The sequence below is a fragment of the Delphinus delphis genome, chromosome 3 (assembly GCF_949987515.2).
Source record: "Delphinus delphis chromosome 3, mDelDel1.2, whole genome shotgun sequence".
Lineage (NCBI taxonomy): Eukaryota > Metazoa > Chordata > Mammalia > Artiodactyla > Delphinidae > Delphinus > Delphinus delphis.
In genome coordinates, this window is record NC_082685.1 from 158,700,300 (window position 1) to 158,726,949 (window position 26,650).

Sequence of the window (26,650 nt, forward strand, 5' to 3'; positions counted from 1 at the left end):
GGTCAGTCTGAAGGGGTTTCACCAGACTAAAATCCAGGTGTGGGCATGATGGCATTCCTTTCTGGAGCCCCTAGGGGAGGGTCTGTTTCCTGCTCTTACCTGGTGTTGGCAGAGTTCAGCTCCTTGTGGTTGTAGGACTGAGGTCCTCGTTTTCTTGCTGGCTTTCTGCTGATTCCGAGCTGCTAGAGGCCCCCTTCCTTCACATTCAAAGGCAGCAACCCTGGATCTAGTCCTCATGCTTCACATCTCTTCCTCCTTTCTCCTCATCTCTGAATGCAGCCAAGAAAGCTTCTCAGGTTTTAAAGATTTGTGCGATTAGATGGGGTTCACCTAGATAATCCTCTGTCTGAGAGCTTACAACTTGAATGTATCTTCAGAGTCCCTTTGCCTGCAACATCACGTAGTCTCAGGTTCTGGGAGTTAGGTGGACATCTTGGTGGGGCGGAGAGTGGTGCGTTACTCTGCCTGCCATAGGCACCCTCCTTTGGGTCCTGTTATTGACAAGGGACTCCTGGTCTCTCCCCCACCACCCTGGATCTTGCATTATTTGTTGGCTTTCTGATCCGAGCAGCACAGGTTGCTGGTAAGCAGACCCACCTCCAGGTAGAGGAATCTGTTGTTTTGTGCTAAGAAGGACCATTAACTCTTTTTCTCCTTGAGGGCCACCCTTGTTGTCTGAGGACACTACCAGACCCCAGTAAAATATTTCTTCTAGCCTTTAGCATCCTCTGTTCAAATGTGGGTAGAGAGCTATGAAGGGGTAAAGCACTCAGTAGACAAACCAAAGTTGAGCCCACTTTTCTCTACTCACCTCCTCTTGGGCTCTGTAGTAAACATGTAATTTTTCTATGGCAATTAAAGAAAAGTTTTTTAAAGGTCAGATATCATAACCACCCCACCCCACCCCCATCTGACAGGGCTGTTTTACAATAAAATGGCAAGTGAAAGCACTTGGGGAACTTTGCTGACCTTTGTACCTCTCTCCCCATCTTTCTCATCTAATACCACCAGGTCTTTATTTGGAAAGTTCCTGCCTGGGACTTGGCGCTGCTCCTTCCAGGCAGAGGCTGTGCAGACCTCCGTGTCTGTAGATCTCCATGACTCCAGCCTTCCCGCTGGTCCTGTTTGGCTCTCACACACGGGTTAGAGCAGCTCTGCTCTTTGCCTTGCATGAGCCCCTGCCTCATGCCCTAAATACTGGATTCCCTTCCTAGAAAGCCAGGCTCTCATGTCTAACACTCCACCTCGTCAGCTTTTCTCATCCTCTGGCGACTTCCCAGATGAGAACTCTGCTCAACACTTCAGCTCCCGACCTGGGACCCCCACCCCAGACTTCCACCCTGAGCCTCTTATCTGTGAGCTTCCTGGCACCTTGGAGAGGGTCCCGTGAGTCCCACCCTCCTGTGTCTCTTCCCACCATTGATGAGACCTGGTGGAGACAGGTACCCACACCTGTAAGTCCCTAAAGGATCGGAGAGGAGGGGTATGTGTGGTACAGAGAGATAAGAGATGGGGAGAGGAAACAAATACGTGGGTGAGAAAGCCGGAGCTGGCCGTGCAGAGCCCTGTGGAGGGGGCAGCAATAATGATACTGCAAAGGAGGGATGAGAGTTGATCAGGAGGAAAGGCTGGTGAGACGCCATCCATGAAGGTGGAGAGATGAGGCTGCATTTGGTGCGATGGCCTCACTAAACTGGGAGAAGATTCCTTTGCTGATGGAATCTGGTGTGTGTTGGGGAACATCAAATAATTAGTGGGATAGGTAGGCTGGAGTCAGGACACCTTTAAAAGCAGTGGTTCTCAACCAGGTGATGTGACCCCCAGGGGATATTTGGCATGCTCTGGAGGCATTTCTGGTTGCCGTAGTAGAGATGCTGATGGTACCTAGTAGGTAGAGGCCAGGCATCTCCTAAACATCCCAAGATGCACAGGATGGCCCCGCCACAAAGAGTTATCTGGCCCAAGATGTCAGTCATGCCAAGAAACCCTACCTTACTTAAAGCTAGGAGCAGCGTTTGGGCTTGGTGGTAAAGAGGCTACACTGTCCTTGTTAAAGGCTTTTGAAGAAAGGATTTCCCTGAGAAAAAATTTAGAAGGGTTGATAGGGAAGTGATGTGGTATAGTCTACAGAGGGTAGATTGGCTGGGAGAGTGTGGCAATAATTCAGAGGTGTAGAGATGAGGGTTTTGGACCAGGGTAGAGATGGCGGTGAGCGAGAGGAAGTTAGATATGAGACGTGTGGCGGAGGAGGTGAAGTAGCAGGGCTGGCGGTGATGACGCCCAGCCTTGTCAAGCCCTGATGGCCCTGAGCGCAGTGCTGGCAGCTCCGCCAGGAGAGGAGAGTGGGAGAGACGAGCTGGCTTCTGGGTGCCTGTTGCATTGTATTCTCTGGAGCCCGGATCATTTCAGATTCTGTACCCAGCATCTACGCACCACGTGGACCAGAGCAGCTGAGGTTTCTGTTGTATTGACTGTCAGCTCCGGGTCCACAGTGGGGGAGCAGCTAAGCTGGCTCCGTGGTGTGGCAGTTTTGTTTCCTGCCCAGTGGAAGAGAAACACGTTGTCTCCATCATAAGGTTCATCCTGCTGTGGGTCAGTTGCGTGGGCGAGCCTCCTGTCCCAGCCTCTAAGGAATAGCTGGAAACACATCAGGATGAGGCTGCAGGGAGCCTTGGGGCTCGGCTGCAATTATGGGCTTGGGGGGGCTCCAGAGGAAGCCCTGCTCTGGGTTCGTTTGTTGGTCTTGCCGAACAAACGGGGCAGAGCTGAGAGTCCTACGAGCCCATTTGAAGAAGTGGGGCTGTGTCTAAAGATAACGGCTGGTGTGAGCACAGAAGATGCTTCACAGCTCATGTATTTTTAGGTGTTTCAAAAATACCCTCCTCTGGTTAGGTGGCCTTCCAGACCGAATCTGTAAATGTGTTTGACGTTGTTCCTGAATTAACTTCGAAACCTGCAAAAGGTGTTGGCAGGCAGCAGCCAGTTGAAGACACGTGTGGATTGCAAGTGAGTTCACCTGGGCTGCCTGCGGTGTTCACGCTGGGCAGGGCAGGCTGGGGAGTTCACTGTTGCAGGCCTGCAAGTCTAAAGCTGAGACTCATTTCCTTGAGTTCAGTCTTCCCAGAGAAGATTTTTGGGGGTTGTTTTCCGTCCCTTTCCAAAGCCAGTGTCAAGTAACAGCGCGCCTCTCATAGATGCCCGAAGACCGGATGGCCAGCAGGCTTGGCATTTGTCTCATACCAGGAACAGCTGAATACAGTGTGGTTTGTCAGGGTGTTTTTTTTCACATGAAATCAAGACTGGTGTTGCCAAAAGATGATTGTAACCATCTGTCTGACTCTGTGTATTTTTAAACTTGACCAAACATTTATGCTGTTGAGTTGCCATTTCTACATCGGCACATGATGGTGGCAATTAGGAACTCTGTTTTTGTTAATTTTTTTTTCCCCTTTCCTGCCTCTTTTGGGTCAGATTCCTTTCAACAAGGAGGGAATATGAGTCAGAAATTCACTCAGATTAAATGGAAATGTCATTTCTAAATATAAGAGCTTGAATTTAGTAACATCTTGAGTTATCGGTTGTGATCAAGTTTTCTTTACAACCGACTTGCACGCTTAACGGTTTTAATTGTTTAATTGGACAGGGATGGCAAGTAATTTTGTTAGGGAGAAGGTGGCTGTAGAGCACGAGAATGCAGTTAAAACAGGAACCTGTTGGGTGGATTGGTAGCGAACTTGTGTGCCCCTAATATATCTGTGTTCATTCAGCCCTGCCTGTGTGCCAGGCTGTGTGTGAGACTCCAAGGATGCAAAATTCATCTTGCCCGTGCTAATTGTTTCTTGAAAGATTGAATAAATGAAAGGCACTGTCCCACCAGGACCTCCTAGCTTATTGATGAATGCAGACACAGCAAATCTTTGACAATAGCCCAGGGTGACGATGAGTGTGATAAAAGTGCTGGGAACAGAAAGCATGAGCGTCGCAGGAAGAGGTACGAGGGGGTCAGAAAATAATTTCCAGCTGAGGCACTAACCGTGCCGAGTTTTGAAGGAATTCCTAGAGGAATTCATCCAAGAGGGAGGGTGGCTCATTCCTGGCAGAAGATCAGCACGAGCACAGATTTCAAATGACGTGGTGCATTTGTCCAGCTGCAGGACATCCAAGATGCTGCAGTGAAGGTTGCGTGCAGCTGGCTGGCAAGGTGGTCAAGAGCAGGTGAAGAAGGGCACTGTGTGTGAGTTAGTGACCTTGAATTCATTTATGAAGGCTGGTAGGGGACAGTGTCAAAGGTGAGTTTGGGGAAAACTCAGTCTGGCTGCAGGTGATGGGTGAGTCCAGCAGGTATAACCGGGCTAGGAGGAGAAGTGACCAGCAAAGCAGATGGGAAATGATGGGATTCCAAACCAATCCTGGGGGAGCTGGAGTATGAGACATACTAAGAGGTAGAATCTAGGTGTTTGATTGGGTTTGGGGGCGGGCAGCAGGCTGACGTTTATAGGATGACTGCTTGGTTTCTGGATCAACCATTTGGGTAGACCATGGTGCCATTTGCGAAGATGTGACTGTGTGAGAAGAGGCAGGTGTTTGGGGGAGCTCAGCCTTGTCCATGTTGAGTTTGGGCTTGGGGGCATCCAAGTGGAGATGCCCAAGCAGGCCGCTGAGTATACAGATCTGCAGTTTAAAACTGAAGCTGCCTTCAAGGTAGAGATCTGGGGAAGTAAGTCATGGCTATGTTTAGCTGTGATGATCGAGAGAGAAGGAAAGAGGAGAATGGTGGGTGGGGAGTAAATCTGGCTAGCGGTTCCCGCTTTTTTTTGTTTTTAATTTATTTATTTTATTTATTTTATTTTTGGTCTTCGCTGCTGCACGTGGACTTTTCTCTGGTTGTGGCGAGCGGGGGCTACTCTTCGTTGCGGTACACAGGCTTCTCATTGCGGTGGCTTCTCTAGTTGAGGAGCACGGGCTCTAGGCGTGCGGGCTTCAGTAGTTGTGGCACACGGGCTCAGTAGTTGTGGCTCACGGGCTCTAGAGCGTAGGCTCGGTAGTTGTGATGCACGGGCTTAGTTGCTCCACGGCATGTGGGATCTTCCTGGCCCAGGGTTCGAACCCGTGTCCCCTGCATTGGCAGGTGGATTCTTAACCACTGTGCCACCAGGGAAGCCCGGTTTCCACTTCTTAACAAGTCCTTCCCTTTAGAAGAGTTGTGGCACTGACTTGAACCAGTTTCCCTAGTGCATTTCAGATTACTTGATCTCCATCCAGCTTTTCAGACCCACATGATGAAAAGCCATTGTAGTCTTGTTTTCATTAACAAAAACTATAATGCATGCCTGTGACTTACGTAATGTTTTCACATGGTGATGAGGTGGGGTAACAGAGGACATGCTATTATTACTGATTGGAATCTCGAGCCTAGAGGGGTTAAGCAGTGTACCAGGGAAGGTAGGTCCAGGGTGAGGACTTCAAGTCTTCTAACTTGACCAAATCTTGCTGTCACCATCATTTCTTCCTGTGTTGGAATAGTGACTTCCCAACGGTAACATGGATCCTCCGTTTCTACCAGCAGAGTGCATCTGAGGCCACTGGGTCACTTTTAGTATTCTTAGTTATACTCAATTTTTTTTGGTGGGGGACTAGATATAGGTATTATACCCTTATGCCTTTTGAAAACCTTGAATTGGTAGATTCTGCACTGAAGCAATGCAGCGCATTTCTCCCAGTGTTTCCTAGCAATAGGCACTGCAGCTGTTCCAGGTTATTAAAATGGGCAAGGAAATGTATTTTTTTGGTGAGTTATGTGGAACTTTTCTGACTAGAAAAAAATTTTTACGTGCCTCAAAATAGAATATACTTTCTATTTCTGAAAAGCCATTAAGATGACCAGGAGATTTATTCTCATGGAATTTGGACTCCAGTATGAGGAAACCAGCACCTGGCCCCTCCTGGTGTTTGAGAGTTGCACGTATCCAGAGTTCCAAAGTGCATGGCGTTATCATGGTGGTTTTGGGGGCAGTAATAAAAAATACCTTTTTAGAAAGTGACCAATGGTACGAGCATGGAACACACTGTTGTCTCACAACTCTTAGGATTCCTTACTGCATTGTATCTTTGCCTCACTTGGTACTTAACTTACAGCTTGACTCTTCTACACCCTCCATTCCCAGTTTCCATATTTACTTACATTACATGTTGAACTTTCCTTATTATTCCGCACATCTCTTACCCATGCAGCCTTTGTTTTAATGACAAAATAATCCATGCAGAGTGGTATGTTCAGGGGAGGGGGAGAAAAGATAGAGCTGCCCCAGCTGTAATTATTTTTGCTGATAGACCTCAACCATTTCACCTAATTTGAATAAAACATTAGGAACTGTGACTCTTGCTGCCACGTTGTTTTGCACATTCCTTTTAGGGAGATTCAGAAGTACCATTTGGCACGACTATGGGCACAAACAATGAAAACTCAATGAGTTAAGTAGCTGAAGCGGTCCGCACTCCTGAAACTTTTAGGAGAATAATTCATTAGGACTTGGGTGCTCAGACTCTCTTCCTGAATATTCCTGTGGGTCGGCCCTGAAGACTGTGGGAGCTATTTGAAGAGTTTTACGCAGGAGAGTTTTTGTTTTCAGATGTTCATTTGTCACATGTGAAGCTGGGATTGAACATGCAAGACCGAGTGGGAGATCAGCGGGAAAGGAGGCTTTCGGGGACATCTGAGCAAGTGAGGCCAGGGCGGTGGAGATGGAGAAAAAGGGGGTTGATTCTAGAGTTAATTGAAAGTGGGGTGTACAGCACATGGAGACAGTGGCCACTGGCGATGTGGCTGGAGAGTCTGGGACGATTCCATGCTGTACGTAGGTGAGTGGGGAAGGGCGTCATCACAGACCCGAGGGCAGCACCCCACAACCAGGATCCAGGATCCTGCCCTCACCCTCACTCACTGGCTCTGTTCCTTCCTCTGTCAGAAGAGGCAGAAGCGTGGCTTCTGCGCTGCCCACAGATCAAGGTTATGTCAGAGCAAATGAGGGTGTGTGACAGTGTGTCTGCATAGGGCAGATTGTCCTCCGTGTCCCACAGTTCTGAAATGTCAGTAAAGCTGTTTTGGAAACCTGTAGACTTAATTGTCATTTAAAATCTGGTGACAAGCCTGTTAAGAAATGACTCAGGTCATTAGTGAGAAGGTGAAACAGTAAAACGTGTGCATTCGTGTTCTAAGAGCCTAATTTATGTGTGGAACTACGTGGAGGTGCTTACAGCAGGAGACATTTTTAACTCTAAATGAGGCAAGGTTTCCTATAATCTTAAAAAATAACTATTAAAAAATTGGATTCTTTCTCCCTACCAGCCATACACACATTTTATATATTCTTTAGTTTTTTTGTTTTTTTTTTTTTTAAAGGAGAGATATCAGGTTATTGAGTTTGGGCTCAAATTCAGTCCGGTGTTTTGCTGTCCCTGTTGGCACATATGAGTCCATTGGTTGAAGTTACTGTCAGCTACAAATTATATAAGATGGCGACTCAACAGTGGAACAGTCTTTAGACGTGTTGGAATGATTTTTGAGCCAGAAACCCTGGCTGAGCATCAGCTCACGGGCCACCAGCTCCCACTGCGCGGCAGTGACCGGGCTTGGTCTGGGAAGGTACGTGATGCGTTACAGGTCCACCCGGCGTGACCGCCAGCAGAAACCTTGCCACTCTAGGGGCTGCCTCAGTGCTGACCGTCTGCTGTTCAGAGAGGCCGGCTTCACTCCTCTGGAATCCCCAGGGACCGGGTGCGAGGCAGACGTGTGTCATCTGTAACTGCCACGCCGCCGACCACATTGTCCTTCTGAAACACCTTCCAGCTACTTCATTGGGCCAAGTGCGATGTGAATTACTCAAAAGAGAAACTAGGCGTTAAGACCGTTGTGGATGTTCTGTCTTCATCTTTGCTAACAAGCCTTGGGTGTCCTGCCCCCATACGAAATCCACGTCATGCACGCTGTCAGGGTGAGTGATACCTTACGCCAGCAGTCCCTCACGTTTTTGGCACTGGGGACCGGTTCCGTGGAAGACAGATTTTCCCCGGACGGGGATGGTGCGAGGGGGGATGGTGCAGGCGGTAATGTGAGTGATGGGGGCGGCAGGTGAAGCTTCGCCCGGCACTCACCTCCTGCTGTGTGGCCTGGTTCCTAACAGGCTGCAGACCGGTTTCGGTCCACGGCCCGGGGCTGGGGGATTCCTGCCCTAAGCCATGCTGGGAGACTAGTTCCCCAACCAGGAAGGGGTAGCATGCCTACGAGGTTTTGACCAAAACAATCACTTTCAAAGGAAAGCTTTTAATAAAAGGTTATGATGTTTTCCATGAGTGAATCAATACATTTTTTAAAAGTCTCATCTCAGAATTTTACGACCATCATACACATAGGTCATGAATGGGGAGTGCAAACATTTTCACGATTTAGGCATGTTGTTTTCTTAAAAAGATATGTTCGTGATGGATTACTCTTCTAACATTACTTAAAGTTAATAGTCAAGTTGATGCCCTGACGGGCTTTTCTGTTTTACTTGTAGCTGAGAAGGGAGATCGGCAGCACGCCTACCTATCTGTATAAAGACGGACGGCACTGACTGTCTTGACTTCTGCCAAAGTAGGAAAAAGAACATGTTTCACAGGAAAATGGACAGTCTTGATATGTCACAGAATAACAATAACCATGCATACAACTACTGGAAAGGTAGAAATAGGCCTGACGCTTTAGACCAACCAGAGGAAGTGGCCAGACACCCAGAGCCTCAAGCGTCACGTACCTGCCTGCCTCACCTGTGCAAACAGTTGATGTAAAACAAGCCACGAGCACCTGTGGCCAAGCCATTGATGGAGGGTGTCTGGCATCCTCCAGGGAACCGTGTGGTTCTCTGCTCTCCTTTAGAAGTAGGACCCTTTCCTTCCCCAGAGGAAAAAGCTTCCACCTTTCTTTCTGGCCACATCCTCCCCATGGTGCTATGACAGGGAAAAGTGGCCTCTCTAGAGAGTGGAGGTTTCCAAAGACCTGAACATTCATACATGAAAGCTCCACGTCTTTTAATTTTTTTAAAATTGAAGTGAAATTTATATAAGAGAAAACTAAACACTTTAAAGTAAATTCAGTGGCATTTAGTACATTCCGTGTTGTACAACCGGCACCTCTGTCTAGTTCCAAAATGTTCTCATCACCCAAATGGAAACCTTGTACCTGGCAAAGCAGTCACCCCCAAGTCCTGCCTCGCCCCACCCTCCCCTCTGCCCATGGTAACTACCACCAAGCTTTCTGTCTCTGTGGCTTTACCTGCTCTGGAGGTGTGCACATCTGTATCTCGCTTCTTTGACTTAGTGTCGTGTTTTCAAGGTTCATCTACATTGTAGCCTGTATCAGTACTTCATTTCCTTTGCACAACTGAATAATATTCCACTGTGTGGATGTGTACCGCATCTTGTTTACCCGTCTATCTGATGACGTGCATTTGGGTTGTGTCCACCTTCAGGCTCTTGCGAATGACGCTGCTGTGTATTTGTTGGAGGACCAGTTTTTAATTCTTCTGGGTGCATACCTAGGAGTAGAATTGTTGGGTCATATAGTAATAACTCTTTGACCTTTTTAACGTTGTTTTGGTTCAAAATATTTCCAAAACATGTTATAGACCTCCTTACATTTGAAAACAGTTAAGACGGGACACACGGTACTTGATGTTCCTGGCAGTCACTGTGAATATAAATGATTACAAATTGCTATAATATGGTACAGATGCGCTCAGGATGTTTAGACTTTCTGTCCAGTGTTTCTTGCTTTTCTTGTGCTGTGCTGTGTTGCCACCCCCTGCCAGTGAATGTGAAGAGAAGGCTCTGGAATTAGGTTGCCTGCATTCTCATCTCACCTCTACCACCTACTGGCTATGTGGCCGAATGCAAAATTTTATCACTCTGCCTCAAATTCCTCCTCTGAAAAGTAGGTGTAATAACACTGTGAACCTCCTAGGGTTATTGTGAGTGGCGAAAGGGTCAGGCCCTGTTTATTAGTCTGCTCGGGCTGCCGTGACAAAAGACCACCGACTGGCTGGCTGAAACAACAGACATTTATTTTCTCACAGCTCTGGAGGCTCAAAAGTTTGAGATCAAGGTGTCAGCAGGGTTGGTTTCTCCTGAGGGCTCCTTCCTTGGCTTGCAGACGGCCTCCTTCTTCCTGTTCCTTCACATAGTCTTCCTGTGCACATACATACGTCCCCAGTGTTTCTTGGTGTATCCAAATGCCATCTTCACATGAGGACGAGATTAGGGCCCACCTGAACAGCCTCATTTTAATTTAATCATCTCTTTAAAGGTCCTGTCTACAGGTATGCTTGCATTTGGAGGTACTGGGGGTTAGGGCTTCAATGTGTGAATTGGGGGAGGGGGCTGAATCAGCCCATAGCTCTCCATCAAGCCCGTGGTGCAGTGTATACACCACAGAAGCTGGCAGGTAGGTGGTGGCGGCTGCAGGGTCCTCCCCCCACCCCTTCTCATCTGCTGCTTCACTTGTGTCTGACAATCAAACTTCGTTAGCCTTTCTTGAAGAGGGACAAATGAGTAGTTTATGTCCATATGGAGGAGGCGTGAGGCATTTTGCTTTACTAACTCTGTAGCCTCTGTTTTGCTGCTCTGAAGAGTTTGCTTAATTTCTGGCCTGGATTTGGTTCCAGAAAAGATAAGATTTCCGTGAGCTATTCTCCAGATAAGTTGCATGGCATTTCACGCGGTGTTTGAGATTACTGAAAGAGTACCTAGTGCTCCCAAAGTGGTCTTGTGGCTTTTTAAAAGTTAAAGATATGTCACATAAAATTTACCGTTGTGACTGTTTGTCAGTGCACTGAATACATGTGCAGTGTTGTGCAACCGTAACCACTGTCCACCTCCAGAGCTTTCTCACCGTCCCAAACAGAAACCCTGCGCCCATTAAGCGGTAACTCTTCATCCACCACCCCGCCCTGTTTCTCTTATTTCTTTAATCCTGCCATTTCCTAATAGCCGCTAGATGAGAATCGGAGTCAGGAGGTCACTGGGGAATAGGGATTTGGGCCTCACTGTGTCACCATCCTCTCTCTTGTTTACCTTTCACTGCAGTGCTCTTTGAAATGGCTTCATTCCTTTGCAAAAGATTTGTCCCCAAAGGTAAAGGAAAAACGTGTGAGCGGGGCTCAGGAGTCACTGGTCCCCTTAACGTACACTCGGCGGATTCTGGTAAAGCTCAGACAGCGGCTCTGGCGTGAGAGGTGGCGTCTCTTCCCCTCCAGGCGTGGACCACGCTGAGCTGCTTCTGTCTCTGCCCAGCGTGGGTGGGGATGAGATCCTGTGCCCACCCACTCCCCACCACCCCCAGCCCCGAGTGCCACCTGTAACTCGGGTCCCTGTGTCCCCACCCCCTGTCCTCGCAGACCTACATCGGCTCCATCATCGCCTCTGTGAACCCCTACAAGACCATCGCCGGCCTGTACTCACGGGACGCCATGGAGCGCTACAGCAGGTGCCACCTGGGCGAGCTGCCCCCGCACGTCTTCGCCATCGCCAACGAGTGCTACCGCTGCCTGTGGAAGCGCCACGACAACCAGTGCGTCCTCATCAGGTAACCCAGCCAGCAGCCACCACAGACACGGAGCCCGCTTATTAGCGCATCAACCCCCAGATTTCTCAGATGGAGTTTTCCCTTTTGAATAGGCTGACAACTACGGCTTCCAAAAGACACGAGTTATTCTTTGGTTTATTCCAGTGGTCAGACATGGTCCTTCTATTGACTTATGGAAACATTGCATAGTTCTTCCAAATTTAAAATGTTTTATCTATTCTAGAGCACTCATCAGAATGCTTGTCTGTTGCAGCAAGGTCCTGGTTTTTGCCAGTATGAGAAGATGACCCTAGAATCTCCCCAATTTAAGAATTTTTAATGATTTTAATTGGGTGTTCCTAAAGTTGACCTTTGAATTAGCCACAGAAGTGGGACTTACTATGTTATATGTTGAGGGAATGATAGAAAGGCATTTTTCTCAACCACTCTCAACACACTGTGCCACCAGGGAAGCCCCTGTGTTCTTCTTATTGGCAATATTTACCCATTACTCTTGTTCGGGGGTCCTTCGTTTGTAATCAATCAGAATTATATGAATGTGGAAGGTAGAACACGTTCATATTGTCTCTCCCTGCCTCCCTCTATCACCTACTTTCTTTAAGGGAAGGGAAGCACCTGGGCAGATACAGTCTCTCCTCTTTATTACCTTAACGGTGCTCATGCACTGGGCTGTAGAAACAACTTGGATAGAGGGACTGTCCATTTATGCATTTCAGTAAATATGAATCATTGTAACTTGCAGTTAATCAAAAATGAAGCTAACGCTTAGTATAAAAGCAGAGCTTTTAAGAGTCACCTTCCCGGGCTTCCCTGGTGGCGCAGTGGTTGAGAGTCCGCCTGCCGATGCAGGGGACACGGGTTCGTGCCCCGGTACAGGAAGATCCCACATGCTGTGGAGCGGCTGGGCCCGTGAGCCATGGCCGCTGAGCCTGTGCGTCCGGAGCCTGTGCTCCGCAACAGGAGAGGCCACAGCGGTGAGAGGCCTGCGTACCGCAAAAAAAAAGAGTCACCTTCCCAATTAATTAACTTGCCTTGTGATTAGAGCACTATTTGTGGGCTCTTTTAGATGACTTCGCTGAAGTTCAGGAGTTAGAATTTAAGATCACTATTTCAGCATACAGAATATAGTTTGATAAGATTAACAGAAAGAGTTTAATCTATTTTAGGAAGATCAAGTTGTTTTCCACACTTAGGTACCTAAATATTTGCCATCGATGATTGACTGTGTTTATTACTTTCAGTGGAAAAAATGAGAGCATGACTCATATATCACCTGCTAGACAGAGCAGTTTGGGAAGAAAGTGAAAAATCAAATGAGATCATTGTGCATATATATGTGTGTGTAATAATACGGAAAGGGGTTGGCATGTTCCTGCCAAAGACTATGGCATTTAAAAAGAAGGCGGGGCTAGCCGGGAGCGAGAAGGAAGAGGGGACCCCAAACAAAAAGCTCTCATTGTGTAATGCTGATGTGAAAAGAGTAACTGTATTTATCTAAAGTAACTCAGGAAACAGCGTCTTTAAGAATAGATTTCTCATTAAAATGTGTTTTGGTTTTTAATAGACCTCTTGCAGTTTTTTTTTAGTGGGGCATGGGGCTGCAGGAATTAAGAGAAAATTGAGTATAAAAATAGAAATTGTAGGGTACAGTAGCCCTATTTAGATTTTCTCAGGCATGATCTGCCCCCTGGTGGTACAATATGTTACTACTTTCAAAACTTTCGCTCTAATTACCTATGAAACCAGAAAATAAGCCTATTTGGAATTAGGCAGGGACCACATAGATCAGTTTTTCTCTCACTTTACGAGCCTGTGTCACTGCTAGTCTCGTGGCTTCTAGTCCAAGCGTTTTTTGTTGGTCTCACTTTCAAGAGTTTCTCTCTCTTAAGCTCTTTATTTTACCCTTCTTGTGTATGTTTAAGCCAATGCTTATGCTACTATAGTTTCTAAAATATAAATATATGTTTAAAACTTCCATGAGCTTTTTTTAAATCTAACTGACAAGGTCAGATTTTGATCTAGTACATTTTAAGTGAATATCAATTTGGGGCAGGCAGAGTTTAGTCTATTTTGTTTAGTCTGTTTTTCTCTTTTCAGTATGTATGAACTTTTAATGTAGTGTCGGCAAGGCCTGTGGTTAATTCATCTGTGCAACTCGTTGCCCAGGACAGTGTCTGATAGGAGGGCCAGCATCCAACAGCTGTCAGTCAAAGGATGGGTGGGCAGAACAGCTGTTGGTTTAGAACCTCTGCTTGCTTTGCAGAAGTTTTGGTTTTCCAAAATTGGAGTGATTTTTTTCCTTAACTATGTCTTTTATATTCTGGAATAATAATTGGGTGTTTGGTCTTTTTCTATTCTAGTAGTATTTTAGAAATAATTGAATTGGAACAGTGAACAAAACTTGCATCCTGTGTCAGAAGGGCACCAGCCAGAATAAGGCATGGGGCCTGCCTCACGCTCATATCAAATGGTAGTTTACCTTGTTAAAAAAGAAAAGACCCAATCACTGCCCTTTAGGAGCTTTTGTTCTGATGGGAAGAAACTGATGTAAATAAGTAATTTCAATACAGCCTGCCTAAGGCTAAAATAGAAATGTGTACATGGTTGTTCAGAGGAGATGGCAATAGATGCTCAGCAAGGAATCGAAAATATATCTCAGAGAAAGTGACATGTGATCATGAGTCCATTGGTACGTGGGAACAGCAGCAGGCACAGAGGGGACCCTGGAAGGGCGCAGAAGCACTTGCAAAAACGTGTGGAAGGACAAGGAACATATGCAAATAGAAGGTACACCTGTAAGGTGTGGGATCTGCTAAGGACATGAAGGAACTGGTGTTCGAAAGGCAAGGAGGGAACTGCCATTCATTGAGAAAGACCAGAAGCCTTCTCTGGGGGAGCCGAGGCTCGGAGCTGTTGAGGGACCTGCCAAGGAGACTGAGCGTGAGCTACGGGCACAGGACATGAACTTCCGTCTCCCTGTGTTAGTTTCGGAACAGAGTCCCACTTCCTGGTGCAGGGGCTCACCTTATGGGCTTTCTCCTGGTGCAGGGGCTCATCTTATGGGCTTTGCCCTGCTTGCTAAGACCTGCGGACCGAATCCTCTAGGCAGTAGAGAAGTTTCCAAAGTCTTGTAGCAAGCAGTGGAGTGATTAGTATATATTTTGAGAAAATCACATGAATCAGGGCAATCTGATTCACAGGATGGAGAATGTCAGGTGTCAGCAGAGGTGCCCTGTAAAGGGCCAGGGAGGACATACATATTTTCGGCTCCGTGGCTGAGATCGGCTCCATTACAACTACTCGACTCTGCCCTTGGAGTGCGGAAGTGCTCGTAGATAGAGCGCACGTGAACCACCAGGCTGTGTTCCAATAAAACTTTATTTATAAAAACACGCAGAAGGGCAGACTTGGGGGCAACAGTTGGCCGATACCTGCACTGGAGGGGATACTAGCCTGCGGGGGGATAAAGGGTCCTGTTTCCATCAGAGGCCCTTTCCTTCAGGTGTGTTTTGATCCTTCCTCCCTGCTTTCCTGGGCACTTTGCTCCATCTTTGAGCCTCACTGCCCCTGATTCTTGGCCTCTTCTTTTCTACTGGATCATTGGCCTTATCACTCAAAAATTTCTAGTATGCATCTGCGTGACTCCCCAGACTTCAGTGCCTCCCCTGCCGACTTCTCCTCTGAGTTCCACACGTGTGTCCAGGCACCCTGAGGCATCATCGCGGAGGTGTCTGATGGGCATCTCAGGGGTGGCACCTCGTCAGTCCATCCTGAGTTTCTCCCAGAAACATGTTCCTCCTCTCATGCTTCTCATTCTTAGCAAGTGGACTCTCCATCCTACCGGGTCCCAAGCCTGAGATCCGGAAGTCATTCTTGAATCTAGAAGAGTCACCCTGCCCCCAACAATCAAGGTCAAATTACCTACGGTAAACTGTACCAATCTCATATATCCAGTTCGATGAGTATCGATAAACGTGAACCGCTGTGTTACCAGCGCCCATGCAGGGGACCTGGGTTCTGTCCCTGGTCCAGGAAGATCCCACATGCAAGCTCCCTGGGCTCTCCCGAGTCATCCCCCCCGCTTCCCTGTCACTTACCAACCACCCAGACCAGGGCTGTCAGCCGTCCCCTTCCTCCTCCCTCCACCCTTCCTCCTCCCTCCACCGTCTGTTTGGGGGCTGCTGGCTTCTCCTCTTTGCTGCCCCCTCCCCTTACTCTCTGCCCTCACTTCCTGCTTCCTCTCTTGTCTCCCTCGATCCACCCTCCTCACTCCATACTCCTCACCGGGTGATTTGATTCTTTAAAACCTTGACCCCGATCATGACGCTCTCCTGCTTAAAAACTGTCTTGAGACTTTTCCATTCTGCCTACGAAAAATTCTCAGAACTTTTAATATGGCCTCTGAGGCCTCATATCAGTGCTTTGATTATTTTTCTTTCCCTTTTTCATTTTCACGATTTAAAAAGTTTTTTTTTTAACGGTATCAACTCATTTTGGTTCATCTGGGTGAACATGTTTTCTCTGAAGCCCATGTTTGTGTTTGTGGTCATGTTGGCGCCAAGGGTTAAGACTGTAACTGCCACAGGCTAATGAGAAAAATGCAGGACTGGATATGTAAGTGATGTGTTCACTGTAAGTGAAGGTGAATTAACATCATGATTGCTGTATGAGTTAATGTTTTATCGAGGCTGGAGTAAAGGAACCAGATGGAATACGTGACTCATCACAGCGCCCGTGGTGGAAGAGCCTAGCAGGCTCACAAGAGAAGCAGTGGACAGTCACAGTGCAAGGAGCGCTTCAGTTTGAGCAAAACAGCATTAACCAGGGGGTTAGGTTAGTCTTGTTAATTTGGATTTTATTGGTGTTATATTTTGTGTGTATTTAATTATGTAATTTATTCTGGCTTTGTAGTTCTGTGATATGGTAAGCAAAGGAGTATATACTTAGTCATTATATCATTATAATGCTATAAATACATGCTGTGTTATCACATAGCTCACCAAGCAGTCAACTCAGTTCTGTCACTGTCCACCAGGAGACAGCGTCAGATCCCCCAGGTTGTTAAGGGCTCAGTCCTACAAGACTGCCATTCCCTCCGCTTCAGATGCCAGTCATGTTGTCACCTGTGCTTCTGACCAACCAGCTCTAGGTTGGAGCTTCCAATGACCCCCCTCCTTGGGTTTGATTAATTTGCTAGAGCACCACACAGAACTCAAACATTTTTACTTCCTAGATCACCGCTGTACTATAAAAGGATATAACTCAGGAACCGCCGGATGGAAGAGATGCACACGGCATGGTGTGGGAAGGGTGGGGGAGCTTCCCTGCCCCCTCCAGGGAGCCGCTGTTTACCTCCACGTGCGCACCAACCCAGAAGCTCTCTGAACCCTGTCCTTTTGGGATTTATGGAGACTTCATTACCTAGGCTTGACCGATTGATGAAATCATTGGCCATTGGCAATGAAACTCCATCTGCAGCCTCTCTCCCCTCCCCTATTGAAAAGAACCAGTTCCATACTTGACTGGAAAACAGTGGCCTCTGAGTGGGACCCCAGCCCCTTCCCTTTCCTTCCCGATTGGCTGTGCAGGCTGCTCTCCCTTCCCCCAAGGCTCCAAGCCCTTTCCTCAAGCAGGAAAGGGAGGGTCTCCCTCCCCTCCCGCCTCCTTTCCCCATCCTTCAGTTTTCACCCACTTAACTCCTATGCGTGTCTCTGCATTTCAGTCTAAATGTCATTCCCCCAGAAAGGCGTTCGCTGAACCTGAGCCCTCTATCTAAATTATGAATCCTCCCATCTCCTGAGATTTATACTTGACAGCATTAACTGTAATTTGTGATTCTTTGATATCTCCTGCTGCTGCTGCTGGGTCATAAATACTGTCCCTGACTGTTTGTTTCACGAGTGTGTTCCCAGCCCTCAGTGCAGCCTGACACGTAGTAGGCACACGGATACTTAGGGAAGGAAGGAATACCTGCAGAGATGCTCTTTCTTCATTGCTTTAAAGATCACGTTTTGTGACGCTCAGTAAATGTTTTCATGAGGAGTGTTAAAGTCGCAGGCAGGGGAGGGGAGGAAGAAGAGGAGAGTTAAATAAAATTGAGGCCTGTTACCTTGACGTTAATGTCTGGGCACATCTGGCATATTTCTGGGTTTTAACGATTTGTGAGTTATTTATATTCTTTGCCTTATTCATGCCACACTTGCACAACCTCGTATATACAGTCACCTTTTTCATCTCCTGGTGCAGTCCTATCTGAATTATGTGACATTGCTTTCAGGAGTAGTACTTCCCAACCCTGGCTTCATAGTAGAATCATCTGGAAATTTAAAAAAATACTGATGACTGAATTCTACCCTTACAGGTTCGGATCAGGGAGACAGTGGGTAATTCTCATGTCCAGCCAAGTTTGAGAACTACTGTTGTACAAATCCGAGTTTCATTTTTGTTTCAAGTTTTACTTACGTATCAAAAAAGATGTACTTAAAGAAGATGCTTGAAGAAAATTTGCTACAATAAGAAAAAAAAATGGGCCGAAGCTGATGGTAGATCAGTCTCCTTGATGGGTGAAGGACAATGCAAATCTCGGGTTTTCTTCTCCTTGACGAGTCTGTGCTGTCCAATTTGAACAGCTTTTTCTCCACGGCTGTATAATTACCGTGTTCGTCAGAGTAGACTAATTGCTGTGCTAATTGCTGTAACATCCCCCAAATCTCAGAGGCATAACACAGGAGTGGCTTATTTCTTGCTATTTCGCAGCCCCACGTGGGAAGGTGATTTTTTTATGCCACACATCGCTTTGTTTTGGAGATGTGCCACCCTGAGGGCACCCAAACGGCAGGCCTGGAAGGCAGGGAGCCCAGAGGACCATGAGGGTGTTTAGCCACCCGACGTGGAAATAGCGGATACCCCCCTTGTTCAGTTCAGCCGCCTTCTGGTTGAGTTGGCCGCGTTCGGTCCTGGTTACTGATCGCTGCCCTTCCTGCAGGGGAGGTTGAAATGCCACCCGCCTCTGAGTGCTGGAGGATACAGGGGTGGGTTTGGGGACCGTGTAAACCATGACTTCTGCCTCACACGTTATAACTAGAGAACGTCTCTCTTTCAGTTTTGTTTGTTTTAACAAAATTTAACTGCTAGGTAGATGGGATATGTATTTTTAAGTCTCGAGAGTTATTTAAATATCTTCTTGCAACTTTCTCTTAGCTTCTGCTCCTCATTCAGTGCCCCCTTGCTGAATGTCTCCTCTGTGCCAGCTCCCAGGCTAGGCAGGTGCCAGCTCCACAGAGATGAATGCTCAGCCCCGCCCTGGGAAGATTCTGGTTGCTGATAACAGAAAAGCTCACCAGAGCTGGCATCACTTGGTCACTTGCGTGGGCCTTGATTATCTCAGACGGCAAGGCAGGGGCGGGGTCAGGGCTGTGGGTTCAGCCACTCCCACTGGGCGCTTCTCTGATTGTCTTGCCTTTTGCTTTCCAGTCTCAAGATAGTTGTGGATTCCCAAGTATTTGTCGTCTGCAGCCAGAGGGACGTTCTATCTGGTGTGTGTGTGTGTGTGTGCGTGTGCGCGTGCGCGTGTGCGTGCGCACGCGCATGCGTGCATACCTCCCCAGGAGCCTCAGCACACTTGGCGTTAAGTCTCTGGCTGGCATCCCGACACCTGCCCACGGCCAACCACCTTATCACCTGCGCAGGGAATGGAATTACCGTGATTGGCCTCGATCGGTGGAGATTCCCCTGGGCCTGCAGTGGACGGTGTCACCTCTGAGTCATTTCCTCTCCTTTATTACATGTGCTTAATCATTCATCGTGTTATCTGCACAGTTCCTCTTTCATAACCTCCTAGCTCTTGACACTCAACGGGGGTGCTGTGTTAGAACTTGTGGGGGCCTCATCTGTTTATCTCCCCCCTTGAGCAGTTATGAACCTGTTACCCTGTGATAGTGTTGGTTTTCACGTACCGTTACTTATGCCGTGGGTTTACTTTTCTCGTAAGTTATTTGCCCTTTTACTACTTCTGTTCTCCCTGTGGTACCGAGCAGGGTGCCTTACACAAAATTGATTGGGTCTCTCCTTCCAAATCTCTCATCTCCATCTCTTCCCTTTCATCTCCAGCCTGGTTGTACTTGTCCATGGCCTGACCACCACGTGCCTAGATCATAACAGCAGCTGGTCTCCCTGAGGGACCCGCAGTCCTGGAGCACGACTTCAGAGCTGTGTTCCTCACGGGTGACCTTGATGGGCTTGGCCTTCGCCTTCTGTCTCCTGTGGTGTCCTCAGAACCATCGACCTCGATCCTTTTGCCCTTTCTCTGCCTACTCTGGTCTCGGTCCAGTTGAGCAAACCAGAATCCCACCCCTGTAGACCTCCCGCAGCTCCTCTGGCCTCTCTGCTTTCGTTCATAGGGTCATCTGACCCCGAATCCTTCCGCTTTCCTCTTTGCCTAGCTGAGGTTTGCCGGTCCTTTGTGACACAACTCACATCCCATTAACTCCTCTCATTTGCCCTGCCCCCCACCCTCCCCAGCTCCAGGGCCTCGAGGTTGCTTTGTTCACTTTTCGTTAATCATCGCTGAAGCAGCATCTCTGCAGGATGCTGGATTGCTGACAGACCTGCTGTTCAGTTCTGACCCGGGCCCTTAGCCGCTGCCTGCCTCATGGGATTATTATGGGAATAAAGTGCCCAAGTGTGGGTCGAGTACCTACAGGTTCATTCCCTTGTCCCCTCAATATTTACGAATGATAGCATTTTTGTGCGTATTTACCAGAAAGTTACCCCTAACATGTTCATTCATTTAACAGATGCTTACTGAGTGTCTGCCACCAGCCAGGCACTGTTGAGGGGTCTGTGACACTTTAGTAAACAAAACCCCAATCCCGGCCTTTGCAGAGCTTACCTGCCACGAAAGGCACCGTCCCTCTTATTACCTGAGCTTCGTGAAGGTGGTACCTCTGTTTAGCTTGTAGGCTGAGGGAATCATTGGCAACACAGAGGCCATGCAGCTGCCAGGAGGAGGGACTCTTCTCTGTAACTCAGCACTTTGAGCTCTTTCCCACTGTTCAGGAGCTGTACAGAGTGAAGTACGTCAGAAAGAGGAAAACAAATAGTGTACATTAATGCATACATGTGGAACCTAGAAAAATGGCACAGGTGAACCGGTTTGCAGGGCAGAAATAGAGACACGCATGCAGAGGACAAACGTATGGACACCAAGGGGGGAATGTGGAGGGGGCTGGTGGTGGTGGGATGAACTGGGAGATTGGGATTGACATGTATACACTAATATGTATAAAATGGATAACTAGTAAGAACCTGCTGTGTAAAAAATAAAATAAAATTCAAAAATTCAAAACAAAAAAGTTGCTCTGTGGACGAATTGGACTGACCCTGGCCAAGCTGGGTTTTTTTGTTGTTGTTGTTGTTTTAATTAGAAGCACAAATTTCTGCATGTTGTCTTTCAGTGGTGAAAGCGGGGCAGGTAAGACGGAAAGCACTAAGTTGATCCTCAAGTTTTTATCCGCCATCAGTCAGCAGTCTCTGGACTTGTCCTCGAAGGAGAAGACATCGTGTGTTGAACAAGCGATTCTTGAGAGCAGGTATTTGGCCATCGTGTTTCTCGTTTCCAACTAATAGGATTCACTTTCCTCACCGTTTGGCTTATTTAAGGAAGAGTTGAAACTCGGGGCGCGCTCTTCTCTTTTTCTTGACTTGGCTTTCACGATTCCTCAAGGAAAAGTCTCCACACACACACAGCGATTTCTAATGACCTGAGCCCCCATCGCTGCACCATGTTTGAGTCGGCGGCTGAGTGAGTGAGGCACGTTCTGCAGCTGCCTCTTACCTGGCAGCCCTCGGCTGGCTGTTAGGAGGCCTCGTTATCGGCAGAAATTCCAGCCTCCGTCCACCACATCACAGAGGGCTTAGTGGTCAAATCTTTGGAGGCCTCTTAGGAGCACAGTGGCACTGTATAGCCTCTCACGTTGCAGAACAATGCCACATCGATGCCAGTGACCTCAGAGCTTTGAAAGAGGGCCATGGTGCAGTAGCCTCTGAAATTCTAATTAAAATGTGTAATTGCCCTGTGTCTGATTGGTGCCTTGTAAGGTTTTAGAACCAGTAGGGACTTTTCAGGTCCTATTACTTAGAAATTAGTCCAGGAGTCAGCAAACTTCAGCCTGACGCTGGTATCCTGCAGCCTGTTTGGGTTTTGTTTTTTTAGCCTTCAAAATTTATTTTTTAAATTGTGCTAAAATTCACATAACAAAAAATGTATAACTTTCCATAGTTTTCGGTGTACAGCTTAGTGGCGTGAAGTACATTCACATTGTTGTGCAGCGATCACCAACCATCCGTCTCTAGACCGTTTTCATCTTCCTCCTGCGGCCCGTTTTGATCAATAAAACTTTATAGGAACACAGTTCCCCTCGTTTGCGTATTGTTTACAGCTGCTTTCGAGCTGTAGTGGCAGAGCTGAGTAGCTGCATCAGAGGCCACATGGCCCACAAAACCAAAAGTATTTACTACCTGATCCTCTGCAGAAAAAGATGGCTGACTCCTGACCTAGTCTGACCACATTTTACAGTCGGAGGAGACCCAAGGAAGTTGTATGTTCCCCCCGGGATGTACAACAAATGGGTGAAATTTCCAGGGCTGGGACTTTTTCACTTCCTAGAATTCAAGCGGGGGCTCTTCCTGTGCAACCCCTGGCTCGCGTATATAAGCTGATCTGTACGGGGACCAGCCATCGTGGTCTCCTTGACTCTCCGTAGCATCCTCTGCCCGCACACCCAGCTGCGAGTTCTCTGCCCCGAGATGGTTGCTCGTTCTAAACCCATTTCAGCAAGTGCTGGGAAAATCTGGCTCTTCTGAAATAAACATGATCGCCAGAGGTCCCTTTGATTTCAGATTTTTCTTGCAGTTGTCTGCTTTGCCATCGGTGAGGACTGTCGTTGCCAGTTTTAGATGGACCCTAATTAACACCGGCTGCTGTCCTGGCTTCTTTCACAGCCCCATCATGGAAGCCTTCGGCAACGCCAAGACCGTGTATAACAACAACTCCAGTCGCTTCGGGAAGTTTGTTCAGCTGAACATCTGCCAGAAGGGAAATATCCAGGGCGGGAGAATCGTAGATTGTATCCTGTTTCGTTTAGCTTTTGGTCTATAGTACTATGACTCTCTAGTGGAAACTGTTCTTGCTTATCCTAAGGACAGATAACAGGATATGAAACGTTTCTTTCTGGTTCTACCTGTTCACTGCTCCAGTATTACTGTGCCTGACCTGTTAGTTATCCTAGGAGATAAGGAACCATCTTTCTTTGGGGAAGTTCTGATATCATGTCCCTGATCTGCAAATTTGGACTCCTAACCAGACATCATATATTTGTTGTTTGAAATCAATTCTTTAACTAGTGTGATACTTCCTGGGTACATGTGTCATGTCTGAAATTGGATTTTGATGAAACAGTCTGTATCGTTTGCTTACCTTTTGCACCAGAAGTCTCAGTGTCCAAGACACAGGAAATTGTAATTACTTGGGCAACAAAGAATAGAAAACTAAAGACTAATTGAGCCTCGTGTATCCTTGTTTTGTTCCTTGACTTACCATTGCTTATCACATGAAGATTTATTAGAAAAAGTAAGTAAACGTGATTTAATTCACATTATCTCTCACAATAACTGTTTTCGGCAATTACCGGCTCATGGTCATTAAGCAGAGGAAACATCTCTGAACAGAAATCTGATTTCTCTTCACAGAACCGAGTAGTAAGGCAAAATCCCGGGGAAAGGAATTATCACATATTCTATGCACTGCTGGCAGGGCTAGAGCGTGAAGAGAAAGGTGAGTGATGGGACAGCTGCAGAGACATATGTGCTCGCAGCTCATTTTGCCTTTAAACCCATCTGTGGATGAGGAGACATCTGTTTGGACTTTGTTGTTCTTCCACCAATTGAAACGAAATGTGTGAGATGACCAAAGACACTGAGTTCGTTTAGAGCCAGATAACGTAGGGGGAAAATCATCAATAGAGAAATCGTGAATTTTTTTGGTTTGTTTTGGAATCTTAGTTCTTTTCTGATTTAAAGAATATTTGTGAAAAATACATAATGTGGGCTTCCCTGATGGTGCAGTGGTTGGGAGTCCGCCTGCCGATGCAGGGGACATGGGTTCGTGCCCCCGTCCGGGAGGATACCACATGCCGTGGAGCCGCTGAGCCTGTGCGCCCGGAGCCTGTGCTCCGCAACGGGAGAGGCCACAAGGGTGAGAGGCCCACATACCGAAAAAAAAAAAAAAAACCCAAAACATAATGTATTACAACTGGTTTTACTTTTAAGTCACACCCAAATAACGCTAATTTCTAAACATTTGATTTTTAAAAAACCAATGAACACAGGATCCTCATCAGTTACTTTTTTCAGTAACATTTTCTTCCATCCCATCGAATTTAATAATTCTGTTTTCCCTAGATGATGATTAAGAGGGAATGTTTTAATCTTAATAGTGGACCATTAGGAGCATAGAATTATTTTTGTACTTTAAAAAATAAAGTTGCAAAGTGAAAACTCTTTTAAATTATGTCTTACCCTGGCCAGTCAAATACTGATGTTGTGTTTTTCTTTTTGTAGAAGAATTTTATTTATCTGTGCCAGAAAACTACCACTACTTGAATCAATCTGGATGTGTAGGAGACAAGACAATCAGTGACCAGGAATCCTTTAGGGAAGTTATTGTAAGTTACTTTCCTATTTTCCTTTATTAAAGGTGACCAAAAAAAGAAAAAGCGACAGCTTTCATTTCTGCTTCAAAAAAATTTTTTTAATAAAAAAAGAAATCACATTTGTACCGCTGTGCGGGAATAGGTCCTTTCTTCTTGTTCCAAGTCATGGAAGGGAATCCTCTCTCTTTAGAAGGTGGGTGAACGTCTGACATTCAGGACAGATGGGTGGTTGGCTTGGAATAGTGGTCAGAAAAGCAAAACAAAAAAATCAACAGGTTTGGGACTGGAGCAAGCAGATCCTCTGTTTCAGGGGCTTACAATTAGACATTTTTTTGAATAATTGGTTCTACAGTTAAAAAGAAATCTGTCAACAATTAGACCAGGTGACTGTTCAGGTCTCATCCTGTTCTCATAGCCACATCCTGGTAACCAATTCTGATCACACAGAAGTAGGCATTTTAAGACTCTGCAGTGTGGACCTGTGCGGTTTCCTGCAGTTCTCAAATTTCCTGGGACTTTGTTATAAAGTGACTGCATTTAGGAAGCCTGGTCATCGAGCGTTATTAGCAGCCCCACCTAATTGAGTGGGGCTGGTAGATTTCATCAGCATGGTCTCAGTTCCTTTGCCAGAGTCATTAGTTCAGCATTTGGAGTCAGTGGATCTAGAATTGATCCGTCATAAATGCAGCTAACACCGACTGAGGGCCTACTCTGCAGACTTACCATCTCCCTGCTTCTAACGACCCTGTGAGGGTAGAACTATGATTGTCTATGTTCTGTGACTCAGAGAGGTTGGTGGCCAGTCTAACCACACACAGCACCTAATAGAGCCTGTATCTAGACAAAGTCTAACTAACTCCAAATCCCACACTCTAACCAGGAGGCAGGTAGGTAGTCACTGCTTTACGTGCACCCAGATTTGTCTTCCTAGTTGTTGTCGACAACTTGGTTCTATATCCCCATTTACTTTTCTAGATTGTTCATAAGAATGCCTCGTGGAATGGAATCAAAGTATATTTTTAAATGGATATATATCACACATCATTTCCCCACATCTAATGTATGTATCCTTAAACTGAAATTAAAAACAGATGAGGCTATAATATCGTGATCATCTTCCCCTCAGCCTTTCTTTTAAAGATGTCCCATTCTGCCATTTATAACGTAGAGCGGTGTCTCTGTCATCTCTCATTCCTTCATCCTATTAACAAAAAGCCTCCCGCTGACAGCGCCTTTTGCTGTGTACCTACCCTAGGCGGCATGGGATTTGGCCCTGCAAATTGGACTTTAAGAGATGTTTAAGTATTTAAAATTTTCTTTCTCCATTTTATTTTGGCATCCTGGACTTCTTTAACTACACGAGCTTTCTCCATTTACTTTGTGATGGAAGGTGGTTGTTCGCAGTGGTAGACAGACTCCCAGTTATTCAAGTTGCAGTGTCGCTGCAGGGCCATACTGACTAGCTCACTGGCCGCGGTGAGCCAGTGGGCAGCGAGGCCCTCCCTCGTCCTGGGAGTGACTGGAGAGAGGGTACTCTGATGGCTTCCTCCTGGGGCATTGTTTTCTGATCCAGAATTGTTTGCTCTTTCTGGTAGCTGCAGAAAGGAAGCTTGTGGAGCTTGGCCTGTTTTCAGTGATTGCTAACTTTTATTTTTAAATTGAAACGATAGGTTTTGGCATTTGAAATTTGGTCCTACCATGAAAAGACATGTCATCTAGAAAGGAAGAAAAATTTACACATGAAGTTGACATAGTGAATGTACACACCAGACTTATAAGAATTCTATTTATAGATACTTAAATATTTACTTTGCAATTACTTTTTAGTGTCCATATATATAATCCCTACATTCTGCTGAAGAAATAAAGATGATTGAAATAGATTATGCTATGTTGTTTTATCATGTAATTTGTCTTTATTTTCTTCCAAAATCAAATACCATTTAAATTTGTATCTTCATACTTCAATTCCATAAAGCTCCTTTTCCCAGAGGTTTTGAGATTAAAGGAAGGGAAGGGACCACATTCTATTGGGACTCAAGGACATTTGTTTGAAGAATGTGTTAAAATGTTAACGGAGAGAGATTATTTCTGTGAATTACATATGAAAATGTCACCTCTGGTATTTTCAGCTACTAAAAAAAAAATCCATTCCTTTTTATCAACTTTAATGTCAGTATACTCTGGCAACAGGACCTTTTAAGAATTTTGCTTATTTCATTAAGAATTCATGTATTATTAGAATTCCTTATTGATACCAACTGACATTAATATAAATATGTACCTGTGAGGGATCCTGAGCCATTTTAAGGAACCTAGTTTT

At 46.4% G+C, this 26,650-nt stretch overlaps 1 protein-coding gene across 1 annotated transcript in view; it reads left to right on the forward strand.

The window, feature by feature from the left end:
• Nucleotides 1-26,650, forward strand: part of MYO10 (myosin X) — a 219,594-nt gene that overhangs the window by 103,498 nt on the left and 89,446 nt on the right. Inside the window, exons 4-9 of the mRNA XM_060009646.1 lie at nt 11,430-11,617; nt 21,073-21,207; nt 22,619-22,743; nt 23,233-23,246; nt 23,366-23,450; nt 24,236-24,339. Coding sequence (XP_059865629.1) covers nt 11,430-11,617; nt 21,073-21,207; nt 22,619-22,743; nt 23,233-23,246; nt 23,366-23,450; nt 24,236-24,339 — 651 coding nt within the window. The remainder of the gene's footprint in view (nt 1-11,429; nt 11,618-21,072; nt 21,208-22,618; nt 22,744-23,232; nt 23,247-23,365; nt 23,451-24,235; nt 24,340-26,650) is intronic.